Source organism: Calidris pugnax, unplaced genomic scaffold, assembly GCF_001431845.1.
Source record: "Calidris pugnax isolate Ruff unplaced genomic scaffold, ASM143184v1 scaffold141, whole genome shotgun sequence".
Classification (NCBI taxonomy): domain Eukaryota; kingdom Metazoa; phylum Chordata; class Aves; order Charadriiformes; family Scolopacidae; genus Calidris; species Calidris pugnax.
Genome location: NW_015090902.1, coordinates 3,934,167 through 3,955,303, shown reverse-complemented (window position 1 = coordinate 3,955,303; position 21,137 = coordinate 3,934,167). Strand labels below are relative to the sequence as shown.

General features: G+C 44.3%; 1 protein-coding gene and 1 long non-coding RNA gene across 3 annotated transcripts; both read left to right on the top strand.

Annotated features, from left to right (window-relative positions):
- Positions 1–1,037: 1,037 nt before the first annotated feature.
- Positions 1,038–13,470, top strand: CLN8 (ceroid-lipofuscinosis, neuronal 8). Of its 2 annotated transcripts, none has more exons than XM_014948980.1 (3): positions 1,038–1,154; positions 9,662–10,332; positions 10,725–13,470. In XM_014948980.1, exons 2-3 carry the CDS (start codon positions 9,790–9,792, stop codon positions 11,037–11,039), a joined length of 858 nt encoding a protein of 285 aa, XP_014804466.1. In that variant the 5' UTR covers positions 1,038–1,154; positions 9,662–9,789; the 3' UTR covers positions 11,040–13,470. The 2 variants fall into 2 exon arrangements, with proteins under 2 accessions (XP_014804466.1, XP_014804465.1); XM_014948979.1 differs by lacking the exon at positions 1,038–1,154 and adding an exon at positions 8,015–8,191.
- A 319-nt stretch (positions 13,471–13,789) lies between these two features.
- Positions 13,790–14,972, top strand: LOC106892075. The gene is made up of 2 exons (XR_001412817.1): positions 13,790–13,934; positions 13,973–14,972. It is a non-coding gene; the product is annotated as an uncharacterized LOC106892075 (long non-coding RNA).
- The last annotated feature ends 6,165 nt before the right edge of the window (positions 14,973–21,137 follow it).

The following is a 21,137-nucleotide window of genomic DNA, read 5'->3' as shown; positions in this document are numbered from 1 at the left end:
AAGTTCAGTCCAGACTGTCACCTTTGTAGAAAAAAATGTACTCTGGTTACAGCAAAGACCCCTACTGTAACTGTCAGGGAGGCTTTTTCCTTAATAAAATTGATTGCAAAGTAATTTATTAGGAGGTATAGGAAGACTAAGAATCAGTTAAAACAAATATTTATAAAATGGGGATCCTTTTTTCGAGAACAAGAAAACCATGCTGACTTCACTCTTAGGGAAGTTGTCAAGTGAGAAAACAGTGTCTACTAAGAAGTTAATCATTACACCAAAGCCTGCTTTGTTTATGAGTCTCTATCAGTGTAAAAATGCAAAACTATTCAGAATATATTCTGATTTTTCTTTGTGCTGCATTTTCAAATGCCTAAGTCTCCTGAAATAAAAGGATGCAACAAACAGTAACCGAAACCCATCTCTGACATACTGTGTGCACCTAGTAAACGGATAAAGCACCATCATTCTCAAAGAAGGGAGGGTGGGGATGCAACTGTAGCACAGCTTAGCCTTCAGACCCCTAAAAACTGGCTCCTCCCATAGCCTACTGGTTAGCAGTGGGGCTGTGCTGCATCCTAACCCTTTGAATGTGAGGAAGTACTTACTTTCGGATTTAACAGATTACAGCCTCAGTCCACAAAGACTCACTCATGTTTTTCACTGGGAGAAATCCCACTGAAATCTTTACAAAGTTGGGTGTGAACTTTTCTGAGAACATAGGCTTGAAAAGCCTGTTTGTGCCTCTGAATAGCCATTACCAATCGCAAAATCAAATTGTTCTGAAAGAGCAAGGCAAGGGAAACTTGTTTCCTGTGATTTTTCTGCCATAAATTTCTCTTATACTTCCATAACCCATTACTCCCGGCTGTCTCGCATGGTCCTTGGCGACGTGCAGAGTGAGCTGCCCCTGTGGCTGCATCTGGGGAGGTGCTGTTGGTTTTGGACTATCTGTGATAACTGATGGGCCTGTAGCCAAACGAGATAGAGAACTGTGTTTGGGTTTTTTTTTTGTGGTGCAGCCTTTCTTTGCAGGGGTACTAACTGGGAGCTCCTTGCTACTGAATTTTATGAAACTTTTTAGAACATATTTACTTCAGATGAAACTGGCCAACTGGTTCAAAAGGTACTATGAAAATCTCCTGTGGGCTGTTGTGCAAAGGGTAAGACTACATAAAACCTTACTTCTTTTAAATTTTATCATTTGTTGATTGTGTGTTTTCCTTAAAATCTCCTTAAAATATTCTAAAGCTACTATAATGGGTTATATCCGTAACCCTGTTATGATTTATTTCAGTAGGGTTTTGATTAAGCTTGCAAGAAATAGGAGAAAATAACTTGGCAGAGAATTCTCTGCCACATTTCTCTTTCCTTTCCATTTTGAAATATATTCTTTCCTTTCTGTGGGTATGACTCTTGTGAATGGAAGGCCTTGAGTTTTACCTTTCAAATAAACTGTCTGACAAAGCTACTGTAGAATGCAAGAGTCTAGTGAAATCCTGTAAAGGCCAGTTTACATTTTACTGAAAGTGAAAATTCAGGAAGGATGGAATACAAAGAAATGGAAAAAGCCCCCACAGGGCCTGACCATGTATTGGTATAAATCAATTCAGTGGTCATGTGCAGGGTGATGCCGTCTGTTTCAGCACACCACAGAGTTGCTCTAATGCAGCAAATAGCAGACTGTGATGAAAACTCTAGGCTCATTTAACACTCTGACAGATTTGTGGCTTGCCAAATGCTTGACTCTTGATGCTAACTTTGGAGAGGAAGGAGGTATTAGGAAGGTTTTTCAGCACCAGAGGCTTAGTGAAATTAAAAACTGTATTAAACATTTTAAAAGACTGGATAACTGCTGTTTAGTTATGTTAATATGGGTTTGTAGAATTTATTTTTATGAATATCTGAAGTAAATGGTTAAAATCTTCTTATTCTAAATAAATTTAAATAGACTACATACAAAAGGATTTCCATCTTTTGCAAGTCTAGAATATTCTGCCATGACAGCTCATTCTCAGCTACTGTTTCAAACATATCTTACATTGCTCCCAACTATCTCTAGCAAAATGCTTTAACAAAATAATTTTTCTTTCAATTTTTTCTGTATTTCTAATATTTGTTGTTGCTTTGTGCTGTTGTCATTATTGCACAGTACAGCAACTTGTGAAATACCGGAACGTTTCCACTTGGACAAAGCTGAAAACAGGAAAATAGCTTGTCACCTCCCACCCCTTTTACTGCTTATGGACTGCTTATTCCAAGAAGCCATTTAAGCTGTTGAGAACCTTGCCAATATGATGGATTTGCTGTCATTTTACTGAAATTCCCAAAAGTACACTCATTAGATTACTGACTGAGGCCACAGAAATGTTCCTGGTTGCTGCCCACCATTGCCAAGCAGTAATTGTAAGGTCCTTGACTTCATCTCAGTTTCCACAGGAGGAAGGTGCCTACAGATACAACTTAAAGATGGTCTGAGGTAGTAATCTGGGATCAAACCCTTACTAGAGACCCACTGGTAAGCTAGTCACTGGCTGCTCTAACTTGACAACATCATTTTCCTGCTGGTAAAGTCCCTCATTTCTATTCAGGTGAGACTACCTGGAGCTAAATAAAACTCCAAAATGATAAGCGTATATTCCATGAGACAGACACAGGATTTTCCTTTGATTCCTGAAGAGGCACTGGAGGCACCTGTGTGAGAAATGAGAAAGAAGGACTAGAGATTCTGGGTAAACCTGAAACACCAGTTAGACTAAAGTTCATGACTACAGCTGTGAAGCAAGAGCCTAAATACTAAGGCAGAGTAACTTGTTCCAGTGAACATTGTTAAGACATGCAGATCGGTGAGGGAGGAATAAAAAGGTTCAGCTGCGAACCCAAGCTTGCATCGTCACCTCATGCTATTCACCTGAAGCCAACCAGGAGCAACTGAGGAACTCACATCCAGGACCGGATACAGTCAGTATTATTCTTATTTATTATTCCTATGGGGTGAAAAAAAAAAAAAAAAGTGTTTATAGTATCACCAGTGATGCTGGGCACTAGGAGGTGAAAATCTCAGAGAGGAGCATAAAGAGGCATTGGCTGGCCAGGGCTCTATTAATAGGGTTATGGAGAAGAGAGAGAGAAAAAAGTATGTGATTATATACATTTAGGCAGTATGTATTATGGAAGATAAAGAGAAGCTTGCGAAATGGAAAGAGAGTAAGAAGGCTTTACAGGGAGGTGTGAACTTAAGAAGATAAAGAAGAGGTGAAGCAGCAACATCTTACGCATTACAGATTAACTGCAGGGCTGGTGGGAAAGAGAAGTTGAGATTTAGAGAAATTCTTGAGAGAAATGGTTGGACCAAGGAGGGACCTTGAGAGTGTCTTGTAACAAAATAGAAATAAATTAGGATTAGAAGAAAAAAGGGGTAGGATATCTTCCCTTCAATAGTAGTAAAAGAATGAGAAGGGAGGAAATACTGAAGGAATAATTGCCCAAAGGCTGTACTTGGTGAGGTCCAATTAAGCAGTGTACAGGGAACGGCCAGACGTCACAGGGTCAGCATGGGTATGACAAACATCCTGAACTGTGTCTACACCCAGGAGAGCTTATTTAGTGAGTCTGGGATATACGACACTATTTCTCACAACTGGTTGCTTAAAGTCTGGATGCTCAGCAAATCTGAGTTTTTCAAAATTTTGAGAACATCAAGTGCAACTATTATCACCGTCTATTCTGGAGCATAAGGAGTTGATTAACTCATTTAAAACTGACCATAAGTGAAATAGAAATTGAGTTTGTAGAAACTAGTGGTGATCTCCAAGTCCTGAGGAAAGCACACCAGCCTGGGGAGATGAATATGTTATGCAATCTAAAGACTTTCTGAATCCTTGGCACACATGAAAGCCTTGTAATACAGGTTTTCTGAAAGAAGTCAAGTATGCTTCCTATTAGCTGAGAGGAAAATGCCTTAAACAAGCATGTTCAAAGTGCTCCTTGGAATAACTGTAGTTTGCATGTAGGGATACTGCATAAGTACCTGTTGGACAAGAATCAGGAAAACTTTTGAGAGTGTGTGTAAAACATTACCAAAGCGAGATTACACATTTGGTATTGCCTCGGAGTTCCTTGAGGCGGACATGTAGTAAACCTCCCACAGACCTGAAGCAGAGCTCCCACAATTAGTAGTAAGGCTCCCACAGATTTGAATGCCGACTGCAGATTAGTAGGTGGCAAAGGAGCAAATTTCAGTTTTAAAAAAAAAAAGAATTCAAGGAGCATGCCACTGAAAATATATGATTATGTGATGGGTCAGCACAAGTTTTGTATATATGCATGGATCTGTGTCTGTAAATATGCAAGTTTTTCTAAAACTTTGGGGAGAGAGGGCTAAAACCTTTTGAGAAATCAACGACTTTTAAAGTAGCAGTAAACCTTTCATCCTCTACTGGGAAGATGACCAGCTCAGGTTTTATTTATACTCATAGAACTTAGTTCAACATACAGTATCACTGACTACAAGTTTTTGATATTTTGGAATCAAAAAAAAGAATGAAAATAACCTAAGGCAGTAACTTTTGTTCATTCAGAGGATGAGAGAGACCTATAAAATGATCAGACAACAGCCTCATCAGGCAGAATTCTTTCCAATCTCCATCCCTTTGCTGCTGCCACAGATAATTTCTGGCCACTTCACCATCTCTCCTGCAGTCAGAAAACTCCCCTCTTTTGCCATAGAAGAAGGCAGAATTCAGGGTGGCTTATTCTGGATTCTTCTGCCCCCACGGGTCCAAGGCAAATCTTTACGGGACAAACAGCTGTTTGCAATGGATGGCTTAATTTGATAATGAGACTGAAACTCCTTTCTCAACCCACCCCTAAAACACATTTCCCAACTTACTGCCAATGGCAATAGAAGCACCAGTTGCTTATATTCTATTCACCACACGCACACACACAAGCTCTCATACGTGTCCTGTGACAGTCACCCTGCAGCCCCTGCACAAACTGCAGCCTCCCCTCTCTCTGAAGGTCTCAGTGGTTGGCCTTGTGTCCTCCATGCATATCTCCTAAGCCCCTGCCTTGAGGTGCTCTCACACCACCGAGAGGGTACTTGTCCACTTCTGAAAGTACAGGGAGCAGGAGAAGGACTTGGGATCACGGCACTCCAACTTGGGGAATGAAGAAAAAAAAAAATTATAGAACTAAAGATGTTTTTAACTATCATCAGCTTTGAGAATACAACAGAGGAGACACTGATTGATTACTGCAGGCAATATTTAATTATTAGTATGCTACCTGAAAAAAGTTTGACTTGTGCCAACTAGGACTTTCTAGATGGTTCCTCGATAGTGGGCATTGGTCCCATTTGAAGCAGGAGTCTGGTCAAAGCGACCTTCTGTAGCCAACATTTCTATGGATATTTTGGGAGATAGGTGTGCACCAAAAAATATTCAAAGGGCAGCTGGGATGTAGCCACCGCTTTTCAAAGTAAAAGGCAGCCCCCCCATGAGGGGCTGTATAGATGTAGCCATTGAGGCAACAAAACACAGCTATTGCGAAGTGCAAAAAATCCTGTTCCATTCTTGACTGCAGGCAAGCATCACCAAACCAGTATAAATGGCCTTTTAGCTTTAAGGAGTGGATCATCCAGACTGCAGGCAGGGCTCCCTGCCTGGAGGTGCTCTTTGCTCTTCCAGCCACGTTCTGAAGATGCCAAGAAAGTCTTCCAAATTGAGATGGTGCCAACAGTCAGGAAATTTAGCTTTGGACAGGGCCTACTGTAGCATCCAGACAGAATGGGTGTAAAAAAGAGAACTGAATGTGACACAGTATGGAAGATGAGCCTCACTGCAGGAAGAACTATTTTGAAATACCTGAAGTGATCATAATTACCATAATGAGGCACCTATTAAAAAGTTGTCATTAAGTACGGTTGTAGTATCAGTAGTTTCAGAAAGTTACACTAAACTATTACACCATGGGTATAGCTGGTAGTAATTAAAAAATGAGATTACGACTGAGATAGCAAGGCAGGTAGCGAAGACAAGGAAAATCCCCAAGAAAGACAGCAGCCTGTCTGTGATCTTGTTTTTCACAGTGTGATCACAGTTCCTTATACGTAAGTAAAAAAATCTCCTGCCTCAAGGTGCTACAATTCAAAGGAATTCTTTAAAGACAGCTATGGGAAAAATAAAATTAGAGGAAGCTAGAACACATGCCCTTAGTGCATCAGTCCCGTCATGTTACTTGGGACAGCAACTCCTTCCGACAACAGCTTGCCCAGTTTTTGCTTGTTCAGCCTTCTCATCCTTTTCATGTTACCCTGGAGAGGTCCAGCATCTGTTAGAGAACAGAGGTTATTAAATGAATATTGACCACCAGCTAGGAAGTACTTCTCTAGTGACAGTTCCTCCAAATCTTCTACTTAGCATCTCTCAGGCCCTACAGCCCCTTTTCCCCTTCAGGGTTATCAAACGGCTCTGACTGTATCCCAAAGCCTTGGAACAAATATACTTTTCTGCAACGATGAATCCTTCTGTCGACAAGACCAACTTGCCAGCCTGTGTCATCAGGATGTCTGTCACTTGATCACAAGTGTTCTTCCCTGCATGAAATAAGCATTTTGGCTGAGGTTTCTTGCCCTGCATTTGCTGCTGAGCTGGGCCTCCTGGGCAGAGATGGGGTTGCTGGTGGGAAGTGGCAGGTGACTCACCCCGGTGACAGACAGGCAGTGTCTGGGTGTGTGGCCATGGCACCAGCCAAACCCTGGTGTCCCTTGGGGCTGTCTGTAGAGGACCTCGGAGGGAAGGTGTAATGCCTCACACCCAGCACGTTAAAAGGAGACATGCTTTGTTCCCAGAGGTTTTTCCATAAGCAGCTGGCTTATGGAAAAGGGATACGGGGCTGGCTGCCCCTATCTAAACCGCTGAGGTGGCATATCAACAGATCTTGCTTTTCACAGAGCTCAGGGCGTCCATCAGGGACAGGTTTATCACATTAGCAATTAAAAGCAAGCGCACAAACCCCCTCCCGCCCAGCTATCCTGCTGCTGTGGCAGGACCCAGCCCCCCACAGGGAATGGTGACACTTCCCTCTCCCCAGCTGGAAACCCTCAGGCTTCCAGGACTGATCTCCCAGCTTGGGTCTCTCACCACAAGTAGACCCAGTTTAGGATTTCAGCTATTCTAGGCCAGTGTAAGAGAAGTTGTGGCTTGATTTTTATTTTTTAGTTGCTCTTCGGTGGAATTGCCTGGTCTGTTGTGGGACTGGGCTTTTCCCTGGTGAAACTTGCAGTTCCTGCCAGTCAGGAGTGCCGAAGCCACACTAGATCACACAACCATGGAATTGTCCAGGTTGGAAGTGGCCTTTAAGATCATTGCATCCAACCATCAACCTAACTCCGCCAAAACCACCACGAAACCATGTCCCTCAGCATATCTACCCGTCTTTTAAGTCTTTTAAATACTTCTGCTTCCCTGGGCAGCTTGGGTCAGCGTTTGATGACCCTTTTGGTGAGGAACCCTTTCTGTGAGGAAGTCCCGGGCGTGGGGCTGTGGGGTGGTTTTGGCAGACCTGCCCCGGTGATGCCCGCAGGATTCAGCCGGGCTGAATCACCGGGATGACAGCACCGATTTTCACAAGTATGGAGAAAATCACGCAGCAGAGCTCCCGTGACACCCACTTAATGATTTGCTGCCTTTTAATGAAACTGCGTAATTACGGCAAAGGTGTTGGCTACGGCATGGCTGCTACTTCTTTTTTTTTTTTTAATATCGTTGATCAGGCATCTGTTAAATATTACTAATTTTTCAGTGGTGGTGACGGGCCGGCTGTTCGGTGAAGAAAAACACTTTACACACACCCCAGCGCCTCCCGCCCTGCCTGAGGCGGCTCCGCGGGCCCGGGGGGTACGGCCGCGCATGCGCCCCCCGCCGCGCCGCCCAAGTGGTACAGTCCGCGGCCTCCCGCCCACCCCCCCCGCGGCGCCCGGTGGTTGGTGCCGGCGGCGCATGCGCAGAGGGTGGGGGGAGAGGCGTATGGCGGCCGCCCGGCTGAGGGCGGTTGTTGTGGGAACGGCGGCGGGTCAGGCCTCCCGGGTCGGGTCGGAGCGGGCGCTCCCGGGAGGCCGGTGAAGGCGGGCTGCCGAGCACGGGGCGGTTCCCGGGAGACGGGAAGGGCCGGTCCGCCATCGCGGGGAGCGCTGTGGGTGAGGAGCGACGGGAGTGACCGAGGGCTCGGGGCGGCCCGTGAGGGGCTCGGCGGCCGCGGGGCCGGGCCGGGGCGTGGGGGGGAGTGTTGCTGCCGGTGTGTGTGTGGGGCCGGAGGAGCTGTCACGGCCCTGCTGGAGCCGCGGCGGGTTGCGCTGTTCAGGGCCTGTCCGTGCTGTCGGATTAATGTGTTTTCCCCGGGAAATGATGGGGGACGAGGGAGTGGGGCTGCCGTGAGTTCGCCTTCCTGTCGGTCCTGTCAGGCGTGGGGCCACGGGACCGGGGCTAGCAGGCTCCTACTGGGACCCCGGCCTGGAGCGGGAGAGGGGGCATCTGCGAGAGCAGAGGCCAGGGTGAGCAGGTCCCTACGGGATCTGGGTTGCCGTGGTGGCATTTGTGGCACGGTGAAGCAAGGCTCGAGCGGAGAGGTTGTAGATGCCCCATCCCTGGAAGTGTCCAAGGCCAGGCTGGATGGGGCTTTGAGCAACCTGCTCTAGTGGGAGGTGTCCCTGCCCATGGCAGGGGGGTTGGAACTCGATGATCTTTAAGGCCCCTTCCAACTCAGGCCATTCTGTCATCTCAGCAGTGGCTGTGTATTCAGTGGTTGTGGTGTTTTTTTCATCTCGCTCCCACCCAGCTTCCAAATGTATTGTGCTTCTCAGCATTTGCAGGCTGCAGTGGGCCCAGCAGTCATGTTGATGTCACATACATCGTTCATCAAATCAGCTGGCATTCAAATATTTCAGTATTATTTGGCTCTTCCCTCCCCACAAATCTTGTGTTTTTGAACTCCAGTGTGTTCAGGAAGTTTCAGTTAACTTGAGGCACTTACTGCTGGGCTGTTCAGTTAATTACACTAATGTTGTTAATAATACATATTGATGTTGCTTGTCTGCATTCCATACTCTTCTTGCATTTTTGGAATATGTTTTCTGTTGGAAAGTGACTTAGTGTTCAGAAACTGATTGCAAGTCTTGTTTTGAGATACACAGAAACGGGCTCTCAGGATCATAAGTGGTCCTGCTTACTGGATTAAGTTTTCGTAGTTTTATGTCCCAGATCCGTATTTGAGATTCTGAATTGCACCCAAAGCTGTAGCATGTGGTAAAAAATCAGCGAGGGAAAAGCAGGCGAGTAGAATAATGGATTAGGAGAATAACCACACACTGCTGCTGAAACACAAGTTTCATAAGTAAGAAAACAGAGGTTGCTGCTTGTATTTTCTCTTCCTCTTTCTCACCTTCCTCCTTTGCCCTCTTCAGCTTTCATTTCTGTGCATTACTTAGTACTAGTACAGATTTTGCAGGCCAATTGTTAATTTTAAACACGTCTGTGTACCTGCCTTCGGGATAGCAGTGCCTAATGGCAACAGGACCACAGTCATAACTACAGTGGAAGTGAGTTCTCTGTATGAGATGTACATGGATGACATTAATTCACTTTTTTTTTTTTTTTTTCCTTTGTTCCAGATGGAAAAGAAGAGTTCATGGTTTCTGGTTTGCATAATAGCAGAGGCTGAGTAGGCATAAAGGAGACTGTAGTGCACGTGAGAAGTGTCAAGCCCCTTTGCAAGGCTTTGCTCTGTAAAAAAGAAGACATGAATCCTACAAATGATGATCCGGTGTTTGGGACCATTTTTGACTGGGACTATCTTTTATGGGAAGTTCGTTTGACGTTTTTAGCTGCTGGTTTTTTAATCTACCTGGGAGTATTTCTTCTGTCTCACTGGTTGTCTTCATGGAAAAGTACCACTTATCGTGCCTTGTATGCAAAGGAGAAGGTGTTTTGGAATATGGCGGTCACACGTGGTGTGTTTGGACTTCAGAGCTGTGTTGCTGGATTATGGGCTTTGCTCATAGATCCTGTTTTTCATGCTGACAAAGTGTATTCACAGCAAAAGTGGAGTTGGTTTAACTGTTTAATAGCTGCTGGATTTTTCTTGCTTGAAAATGTAGCCGTTCACATGTCCAACATTATTTTTAGAACATTTGATGTGTTCTTGGTAGTCCATCACTTGCTTGCTTTTGGTGGCTTGGCTGGTCTAGTAATCAATGTGAAATCTGGACATTATCTGCCTTTGATGGGAATGTTGCTGGAGATGAGTACTCCCTCAACGTGCATTTCCTGGATGCTTCTAAAGGTAAGAACATGGTAATTTTCAAATGATGTTGGTAGCAGTTTCCATGCATTTCGCTTATCCATTGGTAATCTGTATGGTTTGTCTAGGTAGCTTTTCGGCAAAACTGCGTTCATCTAACTGTGATCCACGTTATTGCGATGCCTGCTTTTGTCGGGAGGGTATTTCTGTAGTCCTCCACATAGATTTCTGTGTGATGCTGTGAGATGGTATAGATTCATGCTGAGTTTGTTTGCTGTGTGCGCGTGGAATATCATCGTTCTACGTGGAAAAAATGGCTGAGAGTGTGTGTGTGTGTGAAAGCTGAGTATTTGCATTAGTTCTACAGATTCCTCAGTGCCTTATCTTGAAGTAACAATCTCACTTCTGCATACTTTCTGTTCTTGTTTTTCTAGGCTGGCTGTGCTAATACCTTTTTCTGGAAGGCAAATCAGTGGGTGATGATCCACCTGTTTCACTGCCGCATGATTCTTACTTACCACATGTGGTGGGTGTGTATTTTCAATTGGAATTCTGTGATGGAAAATCTGGGACTTCTTCATTTTATTGTTTTATTCTCGGGATTATTTGCTGTTACACTAATACTTAACCCATACTGGACATACAAAAAAACTCTGCAACTCCTCAGCCCAACTGACTGGAATTTTGAAAATAAAGCAACGGAAAATGGGAAATTAAATGGTGAAACACATCAAAAGAAGAGGATATAATACCGAAACAGCTGTTTACTAATGGGGTAGCGGAAGAATACAATGCAAAGTAGTTCTTTGCCCATGAACTAGAAGCTTTTGCAAGAAGCTCGTTAACACAGTGATTCTTTGCTGGTATTATTCTGTAAGCACCAGAAGTATTTAAAAGCATTATTTGTGATTCATATGTGCATATGTGTAAGATCTTCAACCTCTTAGTTATCAATTACACCAACAGTTTTGTCATTTGGACAGTATTTCATGATTTAGTAGACACATGCTCCCTAACGGTATCCTTTGTCCTAATGCTTCAAAATGGCTTAACAGTTGTCTATTAAGCTCAGCTTGAATCAAGTTTAGCTTGAATCCTATTTCACGTGTGTCGGAGATGCTGACACTGGAAATTCTGTTGTTCATGAAGATCAGTTATGACCCAAGTTAGGTATGCACAGGTACCTAGTTCTGTGTGCGATTAAGTCATTCCAAATGGCTGAATTGGTCAGTGGTAGAATGTAGTCATGGCTGGGGTTTGGATGTTTTTGTTGTGTTTTTTTGTTTGTTTGTTTTAAGTGCACTTGAGGAAGATAATCAATTGAGTGTTCACTGTCAAAGTGAGTTGTAGTTTCCAGGTTGCCCTCAGTATGGGATGAGTTCATATCAACCACAAACAAGCACATAGGCATGGAGGCATTCGTTATACTGGCTGTCCAGTCAGGTAATCAGTCCCTTCTGGACTTGACATCAATTAAATACAAGAGGCAACAATGGAACGTTTGACTCTTTCGTCCTGGAAAAGCTGCTGGTTGATTGGTAAAGTTATTTTCCTTGTAGGTCCCACATGAGTGGTCGTGCAATTAGTTCCACCGGTTATTTTGGAAATTCTCTTCCTTATAGAGGGTTTTAGAAACTGAGATGACTCCCCTGTGGAGGAAGGCCCGTATCACCCCCTTTAGGAGTTCAGTTGTTCTTTTAGTATTTTTATTTTACTTTGAAGAACGTATAAAGGGACACTAACAATCCTTTGTGCTTTATCTGCCACATCACTAAGTGTTTCCCTGACCTAAGGAATAGGATTGCTTTTTAGATAGGAGGGGATTGGCAAATTTTGGTGGATGTTCTCCCACTAATAGTATTGGTCTGACGCTTGCTGGGTGAAATTTTGGACGGCGGATGGTGGTATAAAGGTCGCGATAGAAGAGAGTGACACCTAGTGGCAGGAGAATGACAAATACTCATTAGTTTTGACACACTGAACTAGTGAGATAAAAAGCCCCTCATTGGAAACTTTGTCATGTGGTGTGACATGACTGCCACACAGATTTATTTCCCAAAGTGATATGATGGGGCAAGCCCAAGCTGTGAAGAATTTTAGCTCAAGGCATGTGTTAGAGGCTTTGCGTACTGGTCTGTGGTGGAGCATACTGTTTTAAGTATGTAAGCGAAGCACTGGTGTAAACAACCCCATTTTATTAATTTTTGGTGAGAATGTTTTGGATTTTGTTCTGAGTGAAGGGAGGAAGCTGGTGGGCAGCTTGCTGTGTTCCCTCATTCACTTTGTGTGAGCACAGAGTTGAATGGCTGCTCTGTGAGGGGGAGGAAACTTCTTACTGCTATGGCACAAACGTATAGCCAGATCTTCTTGATAATAACAAAGTGGTGAATGTCTGAAATTGCCCATCCAAATCTGGGCTGAGAGGGTCATAGTAATTTTACACAGTAACACTATCTGCTATTCTGCTGATGCTTGGTAGAGAAAATTTAAATTTTGAGCTACCTTATTATTTCTAAGCCGGCCCGAATGAGGTTGCAATGCCTTTTGGCAGTGTGGCCTGTCTGGATGCCATCCTATAGAAAAAAGGGTTCTCTCAGGCTGAAAACTTTGTACCTCTCCTGAGGGGTTGTGTGAGTGAGAGAGTAATGTTAAAAGTACTTTAGAATAAAGCGGAGGGATGAATTCCTCAGAAACAGAACCCCGACATATGATCCAAACGCATGTCTTGCAGAATCCAAACCTCACTTGCAGGGGGAAGGCAGAGGAGAAGTCACCAGATAACAAAATGATGGTGTGCTCTGTGCGCCTTAAAACTTAAAGGTTTGGATTGAATGAGGCAAGGTAATAATTTTAAACATCCGAGCTGCAGAATTCTGAATAATCCTGACAGAAAATGGAAGCTTCAGAAGAGAAATAAGTTTAACCAAGTGTGTAATTCTTACAGCGGCTGGCTAAAGGAGGTGAAGTTTCTATATGCTAAAGTAAAACAATGTGGAGGATTGGGGTTAGTAGTGAATTTGGGACGGATAAAAGAGATTAGGTGTGATCCAAGCAGACAGGTGGATGGTTATGTCAGTGGCACCAGAATTCTAAAGTTTAATATTTTGTATTATTAATTTGTATAATGTTATTAAGTGGATTTTAAATCTTTCATTAAAAGTATTTTTTATCACAATGCAATCTTTTTAGTGTGCACCTTAGTGTGAGTTTTTTCACGCAGAGACTGTTATGGCATATCTTAAAAACCTTCTGCATGTCTCAACTATATAATTCTTAATACCTAAGAGCACCTGTTAACCTAAACACTGCTAGACCTGCGAGAACAAGAGAGCGATGCAATAAAGCAAACAGCAGCACTCAGTTTATTTCTGTTGGTTTGGGGGGTGAGGGGATTTCACAGTCTAGCTAGAAATACAGCAGGACATAAAAATAGAGGCTTCATCTTTCTTCTTCATCTTGATGGCCTGGAGTTGGAGTTACCGATTCCGTTACACTGAGCCTCTCTTTTTTTTTTTTTTTTTTTTTTTTTTTTTTTTTTATGCTTGAGTGTTTTCTTCACCACCTTTGGGCTGCTCCCTTCAAGAGGATTTTCTGGTTTATGATTGTGGATGACTGTCTCACTGCTCTGAAACAAGACTGATAAGGTTCTCTAACCTTATCACTCTGAAACAAGACTGATAAGGTTCTCTAACTGAGGGGTTTGGTGTCTAATTACTCTTATAACCAAGTGCTGCTTTTCAACCCAAAGGTAGACTAGCCATAGTTTGTTTATAAATTTTATTAATGTGAAACTAATCCCAGCCCTGTTTTGTAAGGCCGCATCTGCAATCTGATGTAGAAAAATCCACAGTCAGCTTCAGGAGTGGCTGGATCCAGTCACAGGGTGTGCTGCTGCTGTGATTTGGAAAACTCTTGCATAATATGTTTTTGGGTGATTTTTTTTGTTTGCCTAGGTGACTATTGGAGACTTCATCCTGCTGCCTTGTTGGACAGGCTTATTCAAGGAGTGCTGTTGGTGTCACCTTTCTGGCTAAAGCTTTTTTTTTTTTTCTTTAAAAAAAAGCAAAACAAAACCAAAGAACCCAATACAAACAATGAAGTTTGATGGGGGGTGTTTGGTGGTCTTTTTTTGTTTGGGTTTTTTTTGTTCGTTTTGTTTTTGTTGTGGGTTTGTTTTTTGTTTTTTTAAAAAGAAAAGCATCTGATCTAAGACACCCTGGCCAGGCATCTGGTTCTTACTGTCTTCATACAGCGTTCCGAAATCAGTTTGTGTTTGCTTCCATTTGTCTCCTGTCTTATGTTTTTCCAAAGTCTGTCATTGTTTCCCCTCCCACCCAGCAGTTTTTCTACAAGATTTTTCCTTACTTGCAGAACTGGTCATGATCTTGCAGCAGTCACATTACCACAATGATGTCTTTTATAGTTTCCAGCATGTACTGTTGGGCCCTTCTTCCGCTAAATGCCCGTGTCCAAATCTTTCAGGTTTTTTTGCTCTTTCCTGGTAACTCTGATTAAATGTTGATGTCACGTGTAGTTATAAGCCACCTTTCTTAACCTCAGGGAGACTCCCGCTTAAAGTGAATTTAGAAGTGTTAAGCAAATTCCAGTCTGCTCTTGTACAATATAACGTTTGCTGAATGGTACTTTACACTGTGTACATAAATAAAAGTTATTTTATTGAATAATTGTCTTCTGTGAGTTTCATTTACTGATAAAAGTAATACCTATTATTTTTTACTTGCTATTTGTTTTTGCAGTGCCTGCACTAAAAAGATGACTTGTTTATTTTGGAATCTTCTGTTAAACATGACAAAGGTAGTGTTGTATCTATGGAAATAGCTATAAAACTTGTAAACCAATGTCATTCACCAACATTTAACGCATTAGTAACATAAATATGTTTAGTTACATAACTAAAACCCTAGAAGCTGTGCTACGTGTAAGTATTTATTAAACCAGTTAAAAAGTATCACATGGAAATGACCCTTCTGGCTCACCTATTTGAAATGTGTTGTCTGTTTTTGCATTAGGCTCTAACTGTGAAGACACTTCATTTGGTACCTTCGTTTGTGGTTTAGCAAGAGCTACCTTAATTTAAAAACCAAACCAAACGTGTCTCGTTGCTAAATAACAAAACGCAATTCTAAGCCTTAAATGTGTGTGTCTTGCGTGGCGCTTTGCAGGAATTAATTCCTGATGCGTTTTAGCATTAGCGAGCTAAAGGAAGATAGCATTGTTTCTGGCATTTTAATTATTCTTCTAAGAATCCACTGTGCAAGCAACTGGTTGGCATAATTTTGCTGGCTGCCGCTGCGGTGGAGTCCCCAAGATTAATTGAAGCAGAAGTAAGACGTTTGTGTGTAAAGCTCTACTAACCATGGAATGTGTGTGGATACAGATGGGGATGAAAAGAACAATGCATAATAGTATTTGTATGAATAAAGTCCTTTTTTTTTTTTTTTGTGAAACTGATCTGTAAAAGGAATTTCAATGTTATTCGTGTTTTGCTATTCAGATGTTTTTCATTAATAGGTAAATATATTTTACTTAGTAGTTGTTACCGTGTTCCCAGAAAAGTATCAAAGCACACTTACTGACAGTGCTGTTCAGCAATTATGATCTTTTGATCTTGTGTCATGGCATTGGTATTTAAGTTGATAATTTGGAACAACAAAAAAATTAGTGGCAGTCATTAATTAAGCAAATTATGCTTGTTGCTCTCGTTGTCAGCCCCCAGATGGGTTTCCAGTGTTAGCAGAGACATTGCATGCTCTGGATCCGATTGACTAATTAGTGTGTTCTGCTAGTGGTAGTGTCACGGAGCAGAAACAAACGTCGTGCCTTTCTTTTCTGTAAGTAAAGCGGCGCTGAGCGAGGTGGAAGGAGAAAGATAACGAGGCAGCAGACGTGCAAGGATGTGACGGTGTTCAGGGTGGCAGGCAGGTCTAGCTTGAAAGGAAAAGACATTATGGTGCTGGAGCAGGTCCAGAGAAGGGCAATGAAGCTGGTGAGGGATCTGGAGAGTAAGTCTTATGAGGAGAGGCTGAGGGAGCTGGGGTTATTCAGTCTGAAGAAGAGGAGGCTGAGGGGAGACCTTATCGCGCTCCATAACTACCTGAAGGGGGGGTGTAGAGAAGTGGGGGTTGGTCTTGTCTCCCAAGTCACAGGTGATAGGACAAGGGGAAATGGCCTCAAGTTGCGCCAGGGGAGGTTTAGATTGGATATTAGGAAACATTTCTTCACTGAAAGGGTTATCCAGCATTGGAACAGGCTGCCCAGGGAAGTGATTGAGGCACCATCCCTGGAGGTGTTCACAAGACAGGTAGACATGGTCCTCAGGAATATGGTTGAGTGATTATTTTTTTTATTGCTTATTTCTTATTTATTTTTTTTGTCAGAGTTAGGTTGATGGTTGGACTAGATGATCTTGAAGGTCCCTTCCAACCTAGACGATTCTATGAAAGGAGTGGGTCCTGCTTACGTGTCTACAAAGACGGTGGCAGCAAGGACACTGGCTATGCCTGTCCTTGCTGTTCTCTGTGTGTGTGTGTTCTGATGGCTGGGGTCACTTCTGAGTCCTTACGGATGTGACCTGAGCAGGGAGAGTAGGAATTTCATATGGGCTTTATCAGGTAAAGGATGTATTACTTCTGGTCTCAAATGATCATTTCCTCATACGGTTCTCTTTTTAGCTGTCTCTGCTGCTTGCAATGCTGAGCTCACAGTCGAGTGCTGCACAAGCTGATGCTGTCACCAGTATGTTCTCTGGCATTTACTGCACAGACTCGTGCATTGTTTTAGTTCTGAAAATCGGTTGTGGCAGCTCCAGGTATTCACTCAGCCTGACTTTTATACCGCTACATAGCTCTGCAGCTTCCTTCTCCTGCTTTGCTACTTCTGGTGCCAAAAGCGCTTTGCCACTGCATTTTGTCACCAAAGCTGTGCTCACAGAAGTTTAAGTGTGGGGGGTTTGCACCGACCGGGGGGGAAAAAAATATACCTGAGACAGGACTAATTTTGTACAAGGTAGTCTGTTGACGTTCCTACATTTGTGGACCGTGCAGTTCTGCTGGCAGGATCTTTTAAGAGAAAATCAAGGTGATAACTATGATAACCTTGAAAAACCAAGCTATGCCGGCAAACTACAGAAGTACAGAGAAGTGATCGTGTAGAGTAGACATGGAGCATCTAACATGGGCTTGATCGTCTTGTGGGTCATGTTTACAAGAGGAAAGTGTACCCTGGAAAGCAGCAGTAGCCTTACTTAGGAGTTGTGAGAAATAAATATGAAACAAATTAGGAGGGTTTGGGATAAGGTAGCCGAGACTGGTTGTTACTCCGTGGAGTGCTGACCAGGCTGCAGGTGGACACTGACTATGTAGATGGTCTGATGCTTTAGCTCTTATCTTTTTCTCACCAGCATGTTGGTTTAATTATCACTGCGAGGCTGGTTGAGGACAAGTTTGAGGACCTGTTTTAGTCCCAAGCTAAAAGAGCCCAAGGTTGAAAAAGCCTACAGTGTATTCTGATTCACAATAATTTATTCTTGTATTCGCATTGCCTTTTTACCTTACATAATTATTTTTTACCCTTGGAGGCATTTTTGCGAATTCATGAGTAGAAATCATTCTGCTGTTTTCTTCTCCTAGCCATCCTAATACTTTTTATTTGCCACTTTTTCCCCTCTTAAATTCCTTTTTCTTAAACGTTGGTGGCTTAGGGCTGTACATAGGATTTCATGTAAAGTTTTCTCAGTACCTTGTGTTACCCCAGTGTTTCCTTCCCTCCCTGGAAATAACTCTGCTTTCTGCCGAAGGCTGCATTTGCCTTTCACGCCCGCATGGCCTTGGTGCTTCGTGGTCCTCCCTTGATGGTGGATTCATCCAAGCTTTTCCCTTCCTCAGCTTCAGAATGAGCGCAGCTGCGGTGGGGGAGCCTCAGGGGAAAGGTATTTAAGAAAGAGTAAAAACATGAGACAGGAGGAGTGAGGGGAAAAAAGTGAGAGGAAGGGCCCTGCAGGGAAGGAGGTGAGAGGAGGAGGAGGAGGAGGAGGAGGTGCTCCAGGCTCCGGAGCAGAGATTCCTGGAGGAGCCTGGGCAGGAGCAGGTTTATCCTGAAGGAGTGCAGCCCTTGGGAAGGACCCACGCTGGCCCAGGGCAGATGTGTGGGGAGGAAGGAGCGCAGAGAGGAGCTGTTATGGACTGAGCCCCATTCCCCATCCCGCCGTGCCCCTGGGGGTGGGGGGAGGCAGAGGAGTCGGGAATGGGGGAGTGAAGCTGAGCGTGGGAAGGAGGGGAGGGAGGGGGAGAAGTGTTTTCACTTTTGTCTTTGTCTCTCCCCATCTAATTTTAATGGGGAATAAATGAAATTCCCCCGAGTCAAGTCTGTTTCACCCGTGAGAACAGTTGTCCTGTCTTCCTTCCGACCCACGGGGCTTTCCATCTTACTGCCCCCCCCCGTCCTGCTGAGGAGGGGGGGTGAGAGAGCGGCTGGGTGGGGGGGTCTGGCTGCTGGTGGGGGGCAACCCACCACGATGAGTTACGGCATCGGCTGCACCACCGCTCACCTGCTACCCGTGACAACGAGGAGTTGAGGTAACAAGGACTCCGCTGAGGAATATTAAAATTTAGGGCAATTTGTGCCTATCCTGTCTGAATTGGCAGGCTGAGCGTTTGACCTGCAAAGACCCCTTTAAGTTCTTAAAGGCGTTCGTGAAAGAGGTTCTAGTGCTGGTAAAACATCACGCCCTGTTATAAGACTCAGTTGTCGGGTTCAGCTGTACTGGTGTGCTCGGAATCGACCAGCTGTCTCCCAGTAATGGTGCTGGTGCTTCGGGGAGAGCTGGAAGACAGGCCAGCAGCAGGCACTGTGTCACAACAGGAAGGCACAGTGCTTTTATTAAACTAAATGTTATTCTGCTCTAATAGCCCGAATTTAAGAAGCTGTGTGGTTTGCTTTTTAAAAAAAATGATTTATATATGTATATATAAAAATTTTAAAAAGTATCGCCACTCAACCTTGTTTGGTAGGAGAAGGAGACCTGTAGCTTTCCAAGGCTCCAGCATGAGTTCTGCAGATGCTCAAGTTGAGCAAGGCTGTTGGATGTGCTGGGCTTTGAGTGGGTTCCAAAGGATTGCAGTCAGCAGAGGACAATGCCATCTTTGTGGGGGAAACGGGTGGGAACAACAGGAGGAATAATTTCCCCTGAAACTTCTGCGTGAGCTATGGTGACTTGGAGGTGAGAGGTACCTTTGCCGAAGCCTCAGTAAGCGGCAATGGGAGTAAGTAAATTTGGGGGAGATCTCAGTGTGCGTGTACCAGCAGTGAAGCCAATTCAAACATCATCTTCTTAGGACTCAGTTATGAGAAGCATCATGTTAAATCTGGAAACAGACGTTATCTATACCCTAATTATCGACAACTAATTATGCATAGATAAATAATGAATCTGTGATTGCAATGATGAGATTATGACTGCTGACAAGATGTTGCCTTAGAAAATAGTAGGAAGAGTGGGAGTTATTTTGAAAGTTGGATTTTCCTTTTTTGATGAGTTGACCTGCTATCGCTGAATTTGTCCAGCAAGGTTTCCGCGGTGACTTTTTACTGGAATTAGAGAAGGATATTTAAGTATGATCACCAGAATCAAAGAAGTGGTCCTCAGAGATCAAAAGGGTTCTGAAAAGAACTATGGGGAAGGATTTGAAGTTTGTCTCCCTTAACAGTGAAAGGAGAAATTGATGCATGTGAGTTTGCTACCAAAAGGAGGAGGATATAGCTAGTAAATGATATTTTTAATCATGGAATTGAGCTAATTGCACTTGGTCTAGATACCTCTAGATAAGCACTTAGTCTAGACGCTCTAGATACGCACCCTCAGCAAGTTTGCAGATGACACCAAGCTGTGTGGTGTGGTTGATACGTCTGAGGGATGGGATGCCATCCAGGGGGACAGGATGATGTCCCGAGGAACCTGGGCAGGCTTGAGAGTTGGGCCTGTGTGAACCTCAACAAGGCCAAGTGCAGGTCCTGCAGCTGGGTCAGGGTGACCCCTGCTATCAATAGAGGCTGGGAGATGAAGGGACTGAGAGCAGCCTTCCTGAGAAGGGCTTGGGAGTAGTGGTGGATGAAAAGCTGGACATGAGTCAACAATGTGTGCTCACAGCCCAGAAAGCCAACCACATTCTGGGCTGCATCAAAAGCAGTGTGGCCAGCATGTCAAGGGAGGTGATTCTGCCCCTCTACTCTGCTCTGGTGAGACCCCACCTGGAGTGCTGTGTCCAGCTCTGGAGCCCTCAGCACAGGAAGGACACGGACCTGTTGGAATGGGTGTAGAGGGGGCTGTGAAGATGATGAGAGGGATGGAGCACCTCTCCCGTGAGGACAGGCTGAGAGACCTGGGGTTGTTCAGCCTGGAGAAGAGAAAGGGAGACACCCTGCAGTATCTGGAGGGGGCTTACAGGGAAGACAGGGAGGGATTTGTTCTATAGGCATGTACTGATAGGATGAGGGGTATTGGCTTCAAACTGAAAGAGGGGAGATTTAGATTAGGTATTTGGAAGAAATTCTTTGCTGTGAGGGTGGTGAGAGCCTGGCCCAGATTGCCCAGAGAAGCTGTGGCTGCCCCATCCCTGGAGGTGTCCAAGGCCAGGCTGGATGGGGCCGGTGGGAGGTGTGTCCCTGCCCAGGGCGGGGGGGTCGGAACTCGGTGATGTTGAAGGTCCCTCCCGACCCCAACCGCTCCGTGACGGGCGCCGTGACAGGGGCTCCGAGTGCGGCCGGGGGGCGGTGACGCCGTGAGGAGCGCCGCCGGGAGCGGGGGGTGAGCGGAGACTGGGGCGGGGTGG